General features: G+C 50.3%; 2 protein-coding genes across 3 annotated transcripts; both read right to left on the reverse strand.

Annotated features, from left to right (window-relative positions):
- Window positions 1–172: 172 nt before the first annotated feature.
- On the reverse strand, window positions 173–4,446 carry RCHY1 (ring finger and CHY zinc finger domain containing 1). The gene is made up of 9 exons (XM_059843623.1): window positions 4,072–4,446; window positions 3,866–3,985; window positions 3,054–3,169; window positions 2,911–2,989; window positions 2,610–2,654; window positions 2,446–2,504; window positions 2,090–2,116; window positions 1,675–1,795; window positions 173–1,458 (listed from the first exon to the last, which is right to left on the reverse strand). The coding sequence occupies exons 1-9, from the start codon at window positions 4,177–4,179 to the stop codon at window positions 1,330–1,332; spliced, it is 804 nt and encodes a 267-aa protein (XP_059699606.1). The 5' UTR covers window positions 4,180–4,446; the 3' UTR covers window positions 173–1,329.
- A 696-nt stretch (window positions 4,447–5,142) lies between these two features.
- Window positions 5,143–13,617, reverse strand: CDKL2 (cyclin dependent kinase like 2). 2 transcript variants are annotated; one of them, XM_059843608.1, is made up of 13 exons: window positions 13,329–13,617; window positions 11,282–11,476; window positions 10,834–11,012; window positions 10,607–10,719; window positions 10,298–10,437; window positions 9,914–10,002; window positions 9,282–9,408; window positions 8,385–8,656; window positions 8,121–8,211; window positions 7,239–7,350; window positions 7,021–7,127; window positions 6,624–6,716; window positions 5,143–6,142 (listed from the first exon to the last, which is right to left on the reverse strand). In XM_059843608.1, the coding sequence occupies exons 1-12, from the start codon at window positions 13,494–13,496 to the stop codon at window positions 6,657–6,659; spliced, it is 1,653 nt and encodes a 550-aa protein (XP_059699591.1). In that variant the 5' UTR covers window positions 13,497–13,617; the 3' UTR covers window positions 5,143–6,142; window positions 6,624–6,656. The 2 variants fall into 2 exon arrangements, with proteins under 2 accessions (XP_059699591.1, XP_059699592.1); XM_059843609.1 differs by having other exon boundaries at window positions 7,239–7,323; window positions 13,329–13,616.
- Between the last annotated feature and the right edge of the window lie 1,472 nt (window positions 13,618–15,089).

The following is a 15,089-nucleotide window of genomic DNA, read 5'->3' on the forward strand; positions in this document are numbered from 1 at the left end:
AAAAATATGAAAACACAGGAGCTTGTAAAAAATAAAGCACTTATTTTCCTTCGAGTGTCTTGGGCCTCACACCTCCCCACATCCAACCATTTTTCAGCACTGAATCATGGTTTAAACTCAGCTGGGAATTTCCAGGGAGTACGCGTGTGAAAGAAGAGCACATCACGCTCAGTGTCATTTGTTTATTTTAATAGAGACCTTTTTTTACATTTATTTATAGCAGTGAGAAAAGTGCTCCGGAAAAAGATACCCCAGTCAAGGCATGCTACAATAGCTACCATCCAAATCCTAAATATTCCCTACAGAAAACGGCCACTGCTGGATTAAGAAAAGCTCATTTTACAACAGAACAAGTTAAAAATGAGTAGTCATAACCTGAAGAGTAACTAACCCTTTTTTGTATCTTATTACTGTAAAGTATCTGCATGTGAAACTCACAGAAATCAAGGACTTCCTGCAATATTTAAGACTGCAAAACACCTCAGGCAGGATGTTACGTGACAGAGGGTGGAGTTGGGGTTTTTTTTCTTTCAAAACGCAGCTGTTGTCCCCCCAGTGAAGTTCTACCATGAACAAACACCAAAAGCACAGAAAACTGGACCCTGGCCTGCTTTATTTCAGTGAACATCTCAGGCTCAGCCTGATGTGAAGGATGTGTTGCACTGTAGGTACCTAACCAGCACAATCCAGCTAGGCACGAGTCTCAAACCCTGCCCCACCTCAGCCTCTGCCAGTGAACAGTGCAAAACGAGGAAGAAACGGGGGGAAAAGCCACTGCAGCTGGCAAAGGAATCTGAGCAGATGGAAGGCAGCAAGTCAGGATGGGTGTCCAGGGGGAAAAAGGGGGCTTTGCACCTGGATCTTCCAGCTGCTCATCCCAGCAGGCAGGGCAATTCCCTTGTTTCAAGGGAATTCTGTACACACAGGTGGCAGTGCACGAAGGCAGCCGAGGATGCCACCCCTGCCCGCTGTCCCTGGGGACACCCATCATTCCCAGGGGGCACACACATCATTCCCAGGGAACACCACATCCTCACACACAGCCCCGTGGATGCTGGCACTAACCCCAAAGGCCTCTCAGAGCGACCCATTTTCCCCCAGAGCTGCCCCTCCACCTCCCTTCCCCTTCAGCTGCCCCAAACTCCTCCTGCCGCTGCAGGAGCCAGCCGCTCGCCACATCTCCTCGTGCTGCTCCTCTCACCTGCCTCCTCCCTGATGCAGTAAAGGACTCCTTGAACTGGGAAAACTGGAATTTTTACTGACACAAGAGTTGCTTTGTTCCCAAACCAGTCTCTGGCGGGGCCCGGCCGAGCGCCGCGCGCGCCCCGGTCACTGCTCCTCCAAGGACAGCCGGCACCGCCCGTCCTGGGCCGTGTTGTAGGACTCACAGCTCTGGCACTTCATGCCCAGCAGGTGGAACTGCACCGTGGAGCGGGCGTTGCAGTCGTTGCAAAGGATCTGCAGGCACACAGGGCAGTGAGGGAGAGGCTGCAGCACCAGCGCTGCGTGGGTGGGTGTATATAAACAGCAATGACGAACGCCCCACACGTGACAGCTCCTCAGCATTCCCCACCCCTTGGCCTGACTCCTGATCCAGCACGTGTCCCTAGTGCCCTCTACTGCCAGTAACTCCGAGGCACAGCTCCAGGGAAGGAGGCAAGGCTGCCCTCTTACCTCCACCATCATGTTCTGGTACTCGGTGGGCATGGGAGTCTGTGCCACCTCGTTGTCCAGCTGGCGCCAGTACCTGGTCATGTCCAAGGCCGAGTGCATGCACAGGGGACACCTGTAGCCTCTGGCACAAAGAGGGGGACACGTCTCAATCAGAAGATGAAGGGAGGCCATGAAACAAGTCCATGGCAGGGACAAGTTTCACATTGTAACAGGCAAACAAACAGCACGAAGCAGCAAGGTCTGGCAAACAGAACTGGAAATCAAATGCACTTGATCCCTTTAAGTTAACCCTTCATCCCTTTATGAGAGACCTTTAAGTCAGTTGGTACAGAATTGGCAGAGTGATTTTTACCTCTTGAGGCAGTATGTTTGGACTAGGGTAACACTGAGAGGAAAGATGTTTGGAAATACTTACTCCTTCAGCATTTCATCATAACATGTTCTGAAAAGGAAACACAGGTCAGTCAGAAAAACCGAGTTACTGACAGGGAACACACCTGCACTGCACAAAGGGGATAAGCCACACAGGTATCCCCAAGGCATTAATTTAAAACACCCCTAGGCCAAGTGACAGGAGAGCTTCACACTGTCAAAACTGACTGAGAGGGAAGACAATCCCCCTAGAGAAAATACTTCCTGGAGAAACACACTGTCCTCACAATGCAGGTCCCTCAGAAAGCAGCTGTAAGCAGCTGGTACAGACTGAACACTGCTGAATAAACACCCAGCACAATGCAGCAGGTGTTTCCCTTGCTCAGGTGTCTGCTTTACCTGTGAAGAAGGTGACCACACGGCAGAACGTGGGCTCCAACACGAGATGTGTGAATATCCTGTTTGGAGGCAAACAGAAGACAAGAGAGAAAGAAAATGAATTCACACACAGTCAAAAATAGGGCCACACACAGTTATCCAGGAGATGAAAAGAAGCTGCTCACCTCCAAACATATTGGACAGTCCTGCCTGGAGACATTTTCAATACACTTTGCAAATGGAAAAAGAGAAGAAAACATTATTCTGCTGTGTAGTTTTCCCATGTTTTTCTATATTGTAAAGCTCCAATAGGTAAAATTTCGTATGACTTCAACTAGTGGCACCTGTGTTGCTGTTAGGTGAATTTAGAGAAGGAGAACCCACTGCTCTCCCTGTTCCTGTGGCCTCAGATGGGGCTGAGGCCCATCCAGCTTCACGTTCAAGGCGTTCCTTTTTAAGATATAGACATTAGCAGTGCATCCTCACCTTGTGCTTTCCTTGGAGACTCAGGCTCAGGCACAAATTACACTTGGAGCAGTGGAAGAAATCCTCCTTGGGGCCAATCCTGCGGAGAGAGGGGTCAGGGCAGGGCCGGTGCCCGCGGAGCCGGGCCCGCCGCCCGCACGCACCTGCAGATGCCGCACTCCTGGCAGTGGTACTGCTTCTTGTCACGGTCAAACAGGTGGCAGATGTCACAGTAGTACTCCCCAAAGAGGCTGCCACAGCCCTCACAGCGCTGCTGGGCCTGAGGGGACGGGAACATCCTGAGTGCTGTGCCCGCTTCCAGGCTCCAAGAGGGGCGTGGAGCTCCTGGAGCGAGGCTGAGAGCTAAGAAGCGATCAACAGAGTGGACAGGACAGGCTGAGGGAGCTGGGCCTGCTGAGCCCTGATAAGGGATGGCTGAGGGGATCTAACCACGTCTGCAGGGATGTGGAAGGCGCCACAAGGATGGAACCAGCCCCTGCTCTATGCTGCCCAGGCACAGGCCAAGGGGCAATGGGCAGAGGCTGATGCACAGGCAGCTCCACCTGAGCAGGAGGAAGAGGCCTGGAACAGAGAGGCTGTGGAGTCTCCCTTACTGGAGATCCTCCAGAACTGCCTGGACACAACCCTGCGCCATATGCTCTGTGACCACAGGACATCCCGAGGTGGAAAGGGACCCACAAGGCTCCCAATGTCCAACGCTCAGCCCCGCACAGGAGCGCTCCGAGCATCCCACCAGGTGCCTGAGAGCACTGCCCACATTCCTCTTGCCCTCTGCCAGGATCGGGGCTGTGACCCCTTCACCGGGGAGCCTCTTCCAGTTCCTCTGGGTCAAGAGCTTTCCCTACCATCCATCCGACACCTCCCCTGACACGCCACCAGGCCATAACCCCGACAGGGAGCAGGGAGGTGGCACCGCATGCCCAGCGCGGCTCCCGCCGTGCCCTGCCGGACTCACCTTCTGCAGGAGCCGGCAGCGGCTGCACTGCACCTCGGACACCCGGAACCGGTCCAGCTGGTGCTCCTCGGCTCCGTCGTGGCACAGCCGGCACGGGTACAGCTTCCCGCAGCACGGGGCCTGCCAAGGGAAGGACACGGCATGGAGCGGGGCACCACGGAGCGGCCGCCACCCTGCCACGGCACGGCCGGCCCCCGCTCACCCACCCGCAGCCGGCAGCCCCGCCGGTAGTGCTCGCATCCCTGCTCGCATCCCGGCTCGCTTCCCGGCTCGCTTCCCGGCTCGCGTCCCTCCGATCCCTCCGCCGTGGCCATGGCCGCCGCCGCTGCCCGGCCCCGCTCCACCCTTTCCGCTTCCTCACAGCCGGTTCCGGAGGATTTGGAGATTCGGAATAGCTTCCCCCGCTCCCCGGCTGGGAGCCTCGTGTTCCCCTTCTCGCTGAAGCCTGGTTCGAGTTGGAGGGGAGCTCTGGAGATGTCCCAGGCCGAGCTCCCTGCCGAGGCGGGGTCACCCAGAGCAGGTGATAAAGGACCGCGTCCAGGCGGGCTGGGAATGTCTCCAGAGAGGAACTTCACAACCAATCACAGAATCGTAGAACATTCCAACTTAGAAGGCACCCATCAGGATCATCTAGTCCAGCTGCTGACCCTGCACCCCACCAATCCCACCAGCTTTGTCCAAAGACTCCTTGAGCTCAGTGATTCTCCTGGGTCCCATCCAACTGAGCAGATTCTGTGAGTCTTCTTCATGTCGAGGTGGAGCTCCTTGTGTTTCAGTTTCTGGACACTGCTCCTTGTCCTGTTGCTGGGCACACCAGAAATCTGGCACCATCCTCTTGACACCCACCTGGGAGATACTTGTATGGACTGATGAGATTCCTGCTGTCTTCTCTTCTCTAGACTAAGCAGGCCCAGCTCCCAGAGTCTCATCTCCTGAGGGAGATGATCCAGACTCCTCCACCATCTTCAGCCTCTGCTGGACCCTCTCCAGTAGCTCCTTGTCTTTCTTGACAAGGAACTGTGGAGCCCAGAACTGAACACAGTACTCCAGATGTGGCCTCACTGGGGCAAAGCAGAGGATCACCTCCCTGGACCTGCTGGCCACACTCTTCCCCATGAAAATGCTACCCCTTAAACCTTTCTCTTCTCCAAAAACCCAACTTTCCCCCAAAAACCTCCACTCTTCCCTCCCCAAACCTTCTTTTTCCTGCTGCATTTGCCCATGGCTACCTGACTGCTGTGGTCAAGTGGAGCATCCACTATGGGGACAGTCAAGCCTGGAATTGGAAGATCTTTTTATTTACAAATGAAATGTACACTTCAAGAAACAGCATAGAGACAAATCCCTAAATACAATGAGTTCAGACCATATTCTGTCGTGATCCATAGATAGGAAAGGCTGTATTTTGTGGAAAAATAAGTTCCAAAGTTAATGACACCACGTGAGTTGTGACAGGTGATGGAAAAAAGTTGTGAGCAAGACAAGGACAGTCCAAAACTGACCACAGACAAACTAAGGGCAAGTTAGCAAAAATTGTTACCAAACAGTCAAGGTTTACTGTCCCATTCTCCTAAGGGACCTAAAGGAACGATGAGTTACTGAGACATTCCACATGTCACCTACATCACAGTTCAGTATTCCACAGGGATATTCCTTCCTTCACCATCAACAGCAGCCAGACAACATACCCAGGGCAAACACCCCAAAGACAACTGCCCACATGTGGGGTCAAAAATGTGAAGGGAAAAGGAACCTAAACCAAAGTGACAAGTGCATTAGCGAGGGTTTCAAAGGAACAGCTGCAGATTTGCACATTTAGATATTCTATTTCTTGCACAGAGGTTTTCTTCACTGTCAAGGCAAAGGTGCTTTTCAATCCAGATCCGGCAGCCCACTGAAATAGGAGAATTTTGACAGCTGCTTTCGTCAGGATTCACTGAACAACAAACCCCTCAGGCGGGCAGCAGCTGGACAAAAGAAAGCCCAGCTTCCTTCAGAGTCCTCCAAAGCAGCTCCTGCCCTTGTCACACACCAATGACCACTACTCTTCTCAGACAAGACCTGGCCCTAAGCCAGAAGGTCAACATTCCAGGGGCTTTTTGCATGCAAGAAATCCAGCAGCAAAGGCAGTGCAAGCTCTGTCCTTGGCCTGGACCCGAGCCACTTCCGTGGCAGTCTGCTGCACCAGCAGGAGTAAGGGATCCTCCTCTCCCCTGCAGACACCTGGCAGCTTTAGCCCCTGGAAACTCAGATGGATTGCTCCCACTGTTCAGTCACCTGCATCAAGAGGAGAAAAGGAGAATGACTCTGGACAGACTAACAAAACACAGAGGTGCTCCTTGGTGAAAGGCTTCCTTTATTTTGCTTTGTTACACATCCTTACCTTGCTGAAGCTGTGCACTTACACCTCTGTGCTTCACAGATCAGAAAACTTGAGCTGTTTTTTCCCCTCCCCACATGCAGGCAGCCAGCTTCCCTTTTTTTTTGTTGTCCCACCAGCTTGCTCAACCCCCCAATTTCATTAACTGCTTCTTTTCCAGCCCCAATGCCCAGCACCTCAGCTCAGGAGAATGATTTACCGGGCACAGCAAGCTGTGTAATGCCTCCAGGAAGAAGTCTGTCATCAGCTGCCTGTCCTGAGCAAGAATGTGAAGTATAAAAGAATTTTCCTATTGCACTTCCCATCCCTAGGTGAGTGTTCATGAAACCATCCACTTGGAAGCCCCCAGCAGGCTACACAGCAGAAATGCAAGCCCACCTTTTACAGGCAGGTGTGACCATCTCCCCAGGGCTAGTGCTCGACCCTGGGGAAGTTGGCTTCTGATGCATCCGGCATCAAGGTCCCTGACAGCTGTAAATTGGGAAAGAAAGACACAGGATCAATTTACAAGTGCAACAACAACAGAGAAGACAATCAGAAACAACCTTCTAAAAACACATGCAATGCCAACACCTAATTCAAAACAAATCTGTTCTTTGGTGAAATAAGGCTTCAAAAAAGCTCCCCCAGTGTAAGACTTACGACCCCGAGGCAAATTCTGCTCCTTTAGGAGTCAAACTGGAATTCTGTGGGCCACGCTATTGAGAAAGTCAGCAAAAACCAAACCAAAGCAAACCAATACAGAGCAGCACAAACCACTTTATTGCCTTGCTACCTGCTGTGAGGGCAGACTTGAGTTTTGAAGGTCGATAGCAGCGAGGGAGGGGACTTGGGACTCTGCAAACATTCTATTTTCCTTCTTCAGAAATCTAGGATGCCGAGCTGCAAAACACAACCAAGGCGAGCCATGTTTAGGTAGTGAGGGCTGACACCCTGCTTTCCAGACACTTGTTTGGTACCCAGGTTGTATTTAGAGGAGCTCAAAGTTCCTACCTTCTGCTCCCCTCAGCTCGGGGAGATGATTTAGTTCTGGCAAACGCACATTTGTCTTGAGGAATTCCCATTTTTTCTTACTTGCCTGAAGGACAGATTTTTCATTAGTAACCTGTAGTCAAGGGCATATGGAGCAGCTCATGAAAATATAAACAAAAATAAAGCTATTTTCAAGCTTAAAAAAAGCAGTAGCACAGAGTGCTCTGATGTAGTTGGAATTTGTCCAAGAGTGAGACAAAAGGCTCTGATGTGTGTGAAGGAATTTAACCTGCTCAAGTGCTTTTTCTACACACGCAGTGGAAAAGCAACAGCAAAATAAAAACAGTCATCTAAGTGAGGCTGCTTTCGGAGAGATAAAATACAGCCCTTGGAGAATGGCTGGGATTAGTTATCTGGAAAAAGGCAAATGTTCCTGGCTGGCACAGTAACAATCGTGCCTAGGTAGTGAGAGAAGAGGAAAACTTTCCATTTCACTTGTTTTCCTTATCAATTTTTAATGCAGTTATGACATGAGTAAGTAAAGCCCTGGCCACATTAAATCCAAACCCTCAGTTCTGCCTCAGTAGCACAGCACACATGGTCTATCGTTCCTGGCCAGGCAGGAGGCCATGGATATATTCCAAATCTCACAGATACCCTGTGCTGGACTGCTCCCCTCATTAAAAATTGCTTTCTGACATAAAATATATTTTATTTAAGAACTGCTAGCAAGGGATAATGAACAAAAAATCTGCAGGGAAAAAGGGGTAACAAAACCAGTATTTTCAGTGGGGAGTTACGGTGAAAGATGGATCAAATGGAGTTCTTGAGAATACAACACACAATTGAATTCATTTTTGCTTGGCCAAGGGTGACAGACAGACAGACAGACAGACGACTCACCGGTGTCAGGCTGACATTGCAACGCCCCACTGGAGAAGGCTTCCGTGCCTTTAGCAAGGGGTTCAAGTATTTTTTACTCTTCTCATCAAGTCTGTAATCAGAAATGCCCCCAAGTTGCTATGAGCTGGGCTGACACAGCCAATATAAAGCAACAAATGCAAGGTGTCCCAAAGCCCAAGTCTCGTGTTCCCACATTGTCACCCTGCCCCTCCCAGGACATCCCAGGGATGATGGATACGAGCTCCCCTAGCTCTGCTCCCTTACCTGTAATTAAGGCTCCCAGGCCCAGACCCCATCCCAAATGTAGGAGAGAAGTTCTGGTTGATGGGAGGGATAAATGTGCCCAGGTTCTTGGCGTAGTCCAAGCTGCTGCTGGAATCTTTCAGGTTGGTCTGAGGGCTCAGTTTCAATGGGTGGATTGTGTTGTCATAGAGGAAGCTCAGCTTGGAGGATCGATCTGCTTTCTCTGCATCAGCTTTAGAGGCCTTGGTCTTTATCAGCTTCCCATCTTTGCTCCTTGGGCCTATGCTGAAATCCTGTTTGGGAAGATAAACATCATCCTTCCTTACAGTCGTGTTAAAAGAGCAGTTTACAGCAGGGTATGCAGGAAAAAAAAAACATGTCAGAAGCCTACACCTGCATGATTCTATGATAATCTAATGGAGATGGAATTGGTTTTGTTAGAAAAATCTCTGCTTTCCATCAAAGAGGAGAAAACTTGTCAGGGTTCCAGCACACTCTGTAAATAAGTCACTTGAGACTTGAATCAGAAATGATGGAGGAAACCCAGCTGTATCCCGTGTCTCTTCTGAAGAAATTAAATAAAAACTCATCTCAATGTCACCTCAAAGTCACTCTGAAGCGTCCTTGGTATCCAATTGAAAGGGATATTTTTAATTTTGATGACAGGGCTTTAAAACAAGTTAACAGCAGCATGAAGCATGACTTATGCTTCTCAAGTGATTCCCCTCCAGCTCTGTATTGCCAGGAACTGCACCACTGTGTGGTTCACCTGAAAGGGACTGGCCCAAGAGCCCCCTGCACACTCCCAAGCTATTTCCTAGGAATTTAAACTGCTGCATCTATTTTAAAAACAATTATTTAAAACATGAGAAAAAAACCCCAAAACAATACAGGTTTGGAAAACACAGATGGACCAACCTGGACACTGATGATTTTTCTTTCTTCTGAAACATTATCTTTGTCCCTTTTATTGATTTTAGATTTTTTTTGGAACTGATGGTCTCTGGCATCTTTCTGGATTATTTGTTTAAGCTCCTGAGTAAATCTACATTCCATATAAGGAGAAAAGAAAAAAACAAATAATAAAAGGGCTTCTGTTTATCTTCATAGCATCATCAGTTGTTAAGCTCAGCCTTCTATAGCTTTTTAGGCAGTCAAACAAACTGTGCCTTTTAACTCAGGAGAAGCCAAATGTAATGTATACATGAAATAAAATCTTCAGCACACATTTTTCACAATACAGCAATAAAGCAATAAAATACAGCAATACAGCAATAAAAATAAATCAGTTTGGTGCAGATGCAGTGAATGAACACAGTGTAAGACAGTACTACCCAATGTGGGGTGACTGATTAATTAATGACACACCAAGGGAAATGTGCCATGCAACGTGTTCCCTTCCAACTCTATTTCCAGGAAGGTCAAGCCAAAACAAACTGAGGCATTCAGCAGCTGTCAGCTCTGCAAACCCAGCAGTGTGCAGTCTCCAAGCACAAGTGCTTCACTTCTTTCTAACCCGAGCTTGCAGTGAGCAGGAAAGGAGGTCTTACCTTTCAGCAAAGCCGTCCTTGTTGAAGAAATCGCCCTGCAAGAGCTGGGCACAGGACGGTCTCTTGTCTGGGTCAATCTGCAAGCACTCCTGTCAAACCAATGCCAACAGGAGGAGGAAAACACAGCAGGAATTAAACAAAGGCTTTGGCATGTCTGAGGGAAAGATCCCTGCAGCGACCCCTGGGGCCCTGCAGGGCTGAGTGCCCCCATCACCCTGGACTGGAGCTCTGGGATCCTACAGCCCTGACCAAGCTGCCATGCCCAGCAGCTGCTCGCTGCCTGGGGAGCTGAGAGAAGGGCACTTCAACAGCCCTGTGCTCAGCTGTGGGAGGTGAAGGGCAGGGAAACAGAGCAACAGTCACAGCAAACACTCAGGTAATTACCTTGGCTAATTCCAGCGCTGCAGCAGGGAGCTTGGGATAGCGTTTCTCCAGGGATTCGAGCTCCTTCACCTCAGGCAACTTCATGCCAGCAAAGAGGGGGTTTTTATAGAATAACTCCTGTTGTCTTGGAATTAAGTTACCTGGAATCAGGCAAACAAAGGTGGAAAATACAGCTCAGTGAAACACGTGAGAGGCTGAAATGCTGGGTCAGCACAGCAGCAAGGGCTACAGTCTGGCTTGTTATCTTCCCACCCCCCAGAACAAATCTGAGCCCTTCATTCCGGAGCAAGCCTGAGGGGCTCTTCTTACCCAGGCACTTGGTGATATGGTAGAGCTGGTCAATATCTGAGTCTCCGGGGAAAAGGGGCTCTCCTGTAAGCATTTCTGTTACCAGGGAGCCAACAGCCCACACGTCCACAGGCCTGGGGAGAAAAACCACCAGCACCCCAGCTCAGCACAGCTCCAAAGGCTGAGGCAGGGATGGAGCACCCCCTGCATGCTCCCCAGAGCCCTTGCCAGGCTGGCAGGCCACTCACCTGCCATATTTGCTGTCCCCCACCAGCAGCTCCGGGGCTCTGTACCAGCGGGTGGCCACGTAGTCCGTGTAAGCTTCCCCAGAAGTGGCCAAGGGCCGGGCAAAGCCGAAGTCGCAGAGTTTCACAACTCCTGACTGGGAAACCAGTATGTTCTCTGGCTTAATATCCCGATGGATTATCTGCACAGAGAGAAGGAAGTCAGGCAAACTCCCTGTCTGTACATAGCAAACTGAATGGTTTAGCAAAAAGTGCAGCTTCCTCATATTCAAGTAGAAAACCACAGGCAAACACAGAACCACTAATTTCAGACACAATTATTTTATGTATCTCTTTTCCTTTCTATTTCTCTAAGTTCAAGTTCATACAAATACAAAAGTACACACTTCTTTTCTAATATATATGTATCTATTGATTGTAGCTGCAGAGCTGATTTCTTGCACATACTTACGTTATGGCTGTGACAAAAGGCAATTGCTCTCATAATCTGAAATAAGTATTTCCGAACCCTCTCCAAGTCCAGTCCATTGGGAGAGTCCTCGAGGTCATTGAGCACCGTGTGATCCACAAACTCAAACACCAGGTACCACCTCTTCTTCCTCTTACACACATCCAACAGGTTCACCAGATTCTCATGCCTGAGTTGCTGTCAAAAAACAGGGAATGTTCAGTGAGGGAAAACACTTACTAAAAGTCATAAAGGAAAATTAAAAAAAAAAAAAAGTGGTTAATTTTTTTAACTGCAGCCCAGCTGGGACAGTACCAAAATATACAACTTGAATAAAAAGAGGAAGAAAAGCCAGCTGTGTTTTCAAGTTATTTTGTCACGTATATTTGTGTTTATTTTGTGTCCCCAGCAGACAAGACTCCACCTCCCATGTGTTACACATTTATCACACACCAACACAAAAGGCCATGCTACAGAGCACAGTTATTTATTAGCTGGAGCCTGGCAGGGAAACATCCCGGAGGCTGCCTGGAGGCAGCACCAGAGCCCAGGGGTGGGATGCAGAAGGACTGCAGAGCACAGGGAATTGTAGGGGGAACTCTGCCAGGGCAGAGGCAGTGCCAGCCAGCCTGCACCTGTGCCTGCCCAGATTTCTTGGAAGGTCTGACGAGAGAAGAATTTTTAAAGGGTAACCAATAAGAGAAAAAGCTCTTTTCCCAAGAATGATTTGTTCCCCACACAGGAGACCCAAAGAGTTTTTTGCTGTTTTTAGACACAAGTAAATTTCTGCCCAAACTCGAGAGGAAAAAAAAAATAATAAAAAAAACCCAAAGATTGACAGGGAACAAGGGAAGGACCTACAAAGAGACTAAACCTCCAGGTATTTATTTCCCCTGTATTTATTTCCACCCTTCCTGAGCTGCACATGCAAATGTTCCTCTTGCAAAGATTCCATTCACCCAGAAAAGCAGTTAATTCCCAGCACACCTGGGTGCTGCTCAGTAACTCAGTAACTGCTAATTCTGCAGCTCTTGCAGTAAAGGCAAGCATCACTTTTTTCCCCCCCTTCAGTGCACAGGAACTGTAAGCTGGCAGATTTAGGAAGAGACACTTGTGGCAGACAAGAGGACAGGACCCAGGTTTGCCAGTATTCCCCCCTCTGGAACACCCCACATCACAGGAGTAGCCTGGAAATAAGGTTTTCCTTTTTTTTTTTTTTTTAACCAAACACATCATCTGGGTCCCAATGTTCCACACTCCCATGTGTGCCCATGCACATGGGACAAACATTCTTGTGGGCCAGGGGAAGCTCCTCTGGTCAACCCATGGCAGTGCCTAACCACCCTGACAAGGAATCTTTTTCCTGATATCCAATCAAAACCTGCTCTCTTTCAGTTTGAATCCATTCCCCCTCGTCCTTCCCCACAACAGTGACACCAGGCAAATCCCACACTCCAACAAAAAAGGAACAGTGCCAGCTAGCTCCCACACACGGTTCAGGGAACCCCACAGGAGTCCTTCCTGCCAGGAAGGTGCCATGGATAGAAGAAAATAAAGGAAAGCTTTCCTAGAAGCGTTTTCCCGTCTCAGGCGACCCCGGCAGCCCCCAGCCCGCAGAGTGTCACACCCAGGCTTTGAAAGGTCAGCGTTTCTTCTGTTTCCAGCAGGAAAGGCCAGGCATTTGGGACAGGGGGACAGCCACCACCAGGCGGCAACACAGACCGCACCATTCCCTGGCAACGCCGGAACATCCCAGGATCCGCCAGGTGCATCCAGCCCGGCGCCCAGGCCCAGGGAGCAGCAGCTCCGCCAGGCCACAGCACGGCAGGCTCCATGAAATCCAGCACCTGGAAATCCCAGCAGGGCCCCAGCGCGTCGCCCCCGGCCTGGGATTTGTCGCTGACACTTTGTGCGTGCTGTGCTGCGACACAGCCCGAGCGGGGAAGCCGAAGGAGGAGTTTTAAACACACAAACCCTTTACAGTTCAAGCACGAAACGGCTAGGAAAAAAAAAAAAAAAAAAAAAAAAAGGGGGGTGCCGCCAGCCTCACCTTGAGCAGTTTGATTTCCCTCAGGGCGATTTTCCTCACCGCCGCGTCGTCGTCGCTCTCCAGGAACTTCTTGACGGCCACGATCTGCCCGCTCTCCCTGTTCCTGCACTTGGTCACCATCCCGTAGCTGCCTTCCCCCACCAGCCCCAGCACCTGGTACTTGTCCATGGCGGCAGGGCGGGAGGGCCCGGACCCTGCGGCAGGGCCGGGCCGGGACGCGGGCACAGCACCGGGATGGCGGCACCGCGGCCGCCGCCGGCTCCCTCCCAACGCGGCGGCGTTACCGTGGCAACGGCCCGCCGTAAAGCGCGGCCGCGCCCCGCCTGTCGCGAAAGGCGGCCGGAAGCCCGCTCGGCTCTTAGAGAGCGAAAAGGCCTCGTCAAATGTTTTAAGGGTAAAATGTTATAAAGGCTGCTTTCTTAAAGCCGCTAGGGCACGTAAGGCGTGCTAAGCAATCTCGTCTCGTGTGCAGTGGGCTGAGTGTTAAAAACCCAGCCTGAATCCATGCAATGATTGTTCCTGATTTGTGCATGGGAGGGTTGGCCGATGTTCTCAAGGATCGGCCGTGAAAAGGGCAGAATAATTTGGTTTTAGATGCCTGTGCGGTTCACTTTACAAACCTGTCTGCACCTGCTATTTGCAATGTAACACCGTGCATTAACCTGCCCCCTTTGAGAGAAAGGAAAGCTGAAGCATCCCTGTGGGATTACTCGTATTTTCAGCCAATACATTCTTCATCCAGCATCCCCTTGTTCCTTCTCCCACCCTGTGCTGGATGCAGCAGCCCACAGAAGGTCTGGCCTTCTGCTGACACTGGCTTCTCACGTTCTGGGCAGCCCTGGCACAGCAGGAAAACAGCTCCAGGAACAAATTGCAGAAACGAAGGCATTCCATGTGGATATTCCCAAGATTCCTGCCTCAGTTTGGTGGCCTCTATGTCACAGCTGAGGGCACTGTGGAAAGAAGGGTGTTCCATTTCTCTGAAGGAATTCATGAACGCCTGTCGGGCTGGAATACTGCAGCACTGCTCTTTGGGAAAGGGGCAGTATTTCCCGTGCCAAAGTGTCCATTTCCTGGAATACAGTGTAACGAGGAATCATGTATCCCAGCAATGTTTTCTGGACCCTGCATTGTATTCCTCCTGAGTCACATCCATCAGTATCACCTTCTGTAATGAATTCCTGATTGCTTTTATGTCTCCCTCGCCCTCATTCCCTCTCCCTGCATGCAATCATAGTAATGTACCTTTCCAGGCTGACCTCACATTTCCAGGGAAAGAAGAACATGGCAGTGTGCTTGGCAGTGATTTATTGGATCCCTCCTGCCTTCTGCTGCTCATCACTGTCCTAGCAAACACCTCCTCTGGCTCCTGGCATCTGTCCTGAGCTGCTAAATGGAGAGCTGACTTGGGATCCAATTAACCTTTCCACTGCCGGGATACTTTTGTTAAAAGAAAGGAGCAAACCAAGTATTTGTAATGACCCCATTAACTTAGCACGGACAAGGGGGAATGGTTCAAACTAAGAGAGTAGACTGCATATTAAATTGGAGATTAGGAAAACTTCACTGTGGGGGTGGAGAGCCCCTGGCACAGAGAAGCTGCGGCTGCTCCATCCCTGGAAGTGTCCAAGACGAGGCTGGACGGGGCTTGGAGCAATCTGGGATAAGGGAAGGTCCATTCAAACCCAAACCACACTGTGATTCCGTGTTCCCACGTGTCAGTGTGGTGCGGTGGTTTAAGAAGCCAGAGGGACCCAAAAC

The sequence above is a fragment of the Haemorhous mexicanus genome, chromosome 4 (genome assembly GCF_027477595.1).
Source record: "Haemorhous mexicanus isolate bHaeMex1 chromosome 4, bHaeMex1.pri, whole genome shotgun sequence".
Classification (NCBI taxonomy): Eukaryota; Metazoa; Chordata; class Aves; order Passeriformes; family Fringillidae; genus Haemorhous; species Haemorhous mexicanus.

What these genes read in the sequence shown, in the direction of transcription:
- RCHY1 (XM_059843623.1), bottom strand. Translation starts at nt 4,179, where the DNA reads ATGGCCACGGCGGAGGGATCGGAGGGACGCGAGCCGGGAAGCGAGCCG. An exon ending in GCTGCCGGCTCCTGCAGAAG is followed by an intron (nt 3,170 to 3,865) that starts GTGAGTCCGGCA and finishes CCGTCCCCTCAG; the next exon opens with GCCCAGCAGCGCTGTGAGGG. An exon ending in ACTGTCCAATATGTTTGGAG is followed by an intron (nt 2,505 to 2,609) that starts GTGAGCAGCTTC and finishes GCCTCCAAACAG; the next exon opens with GATATTCACACATCTCGTGT.
- CDKL2 (XM_059843608.1), bottom strand. Translation starts at nt 13,496, where the DNA reads ATGGACAAGTACCAGGTGCTGGGGCTGGTGGGGGAAGGCAGCTACGGG. An exon ending in GGGAAATCAAACTGCTCAAG is followed by an intron (nt 11,477 to 13,328) that starts GTGAGGCTGGCG and finishes GTTTTTTGACAG; the next exon opens with CAACTCAGGCATGAGAATCT. An exon ending in GAAAAATCATCAGTGTCCAG is followed by an intron (nt 8,657 to 9,281) that starts GTTGGTCCATCT and finishes CTTCCCAAACAG; the next exon opens with GATTTCAGCATAGGCCCAAG.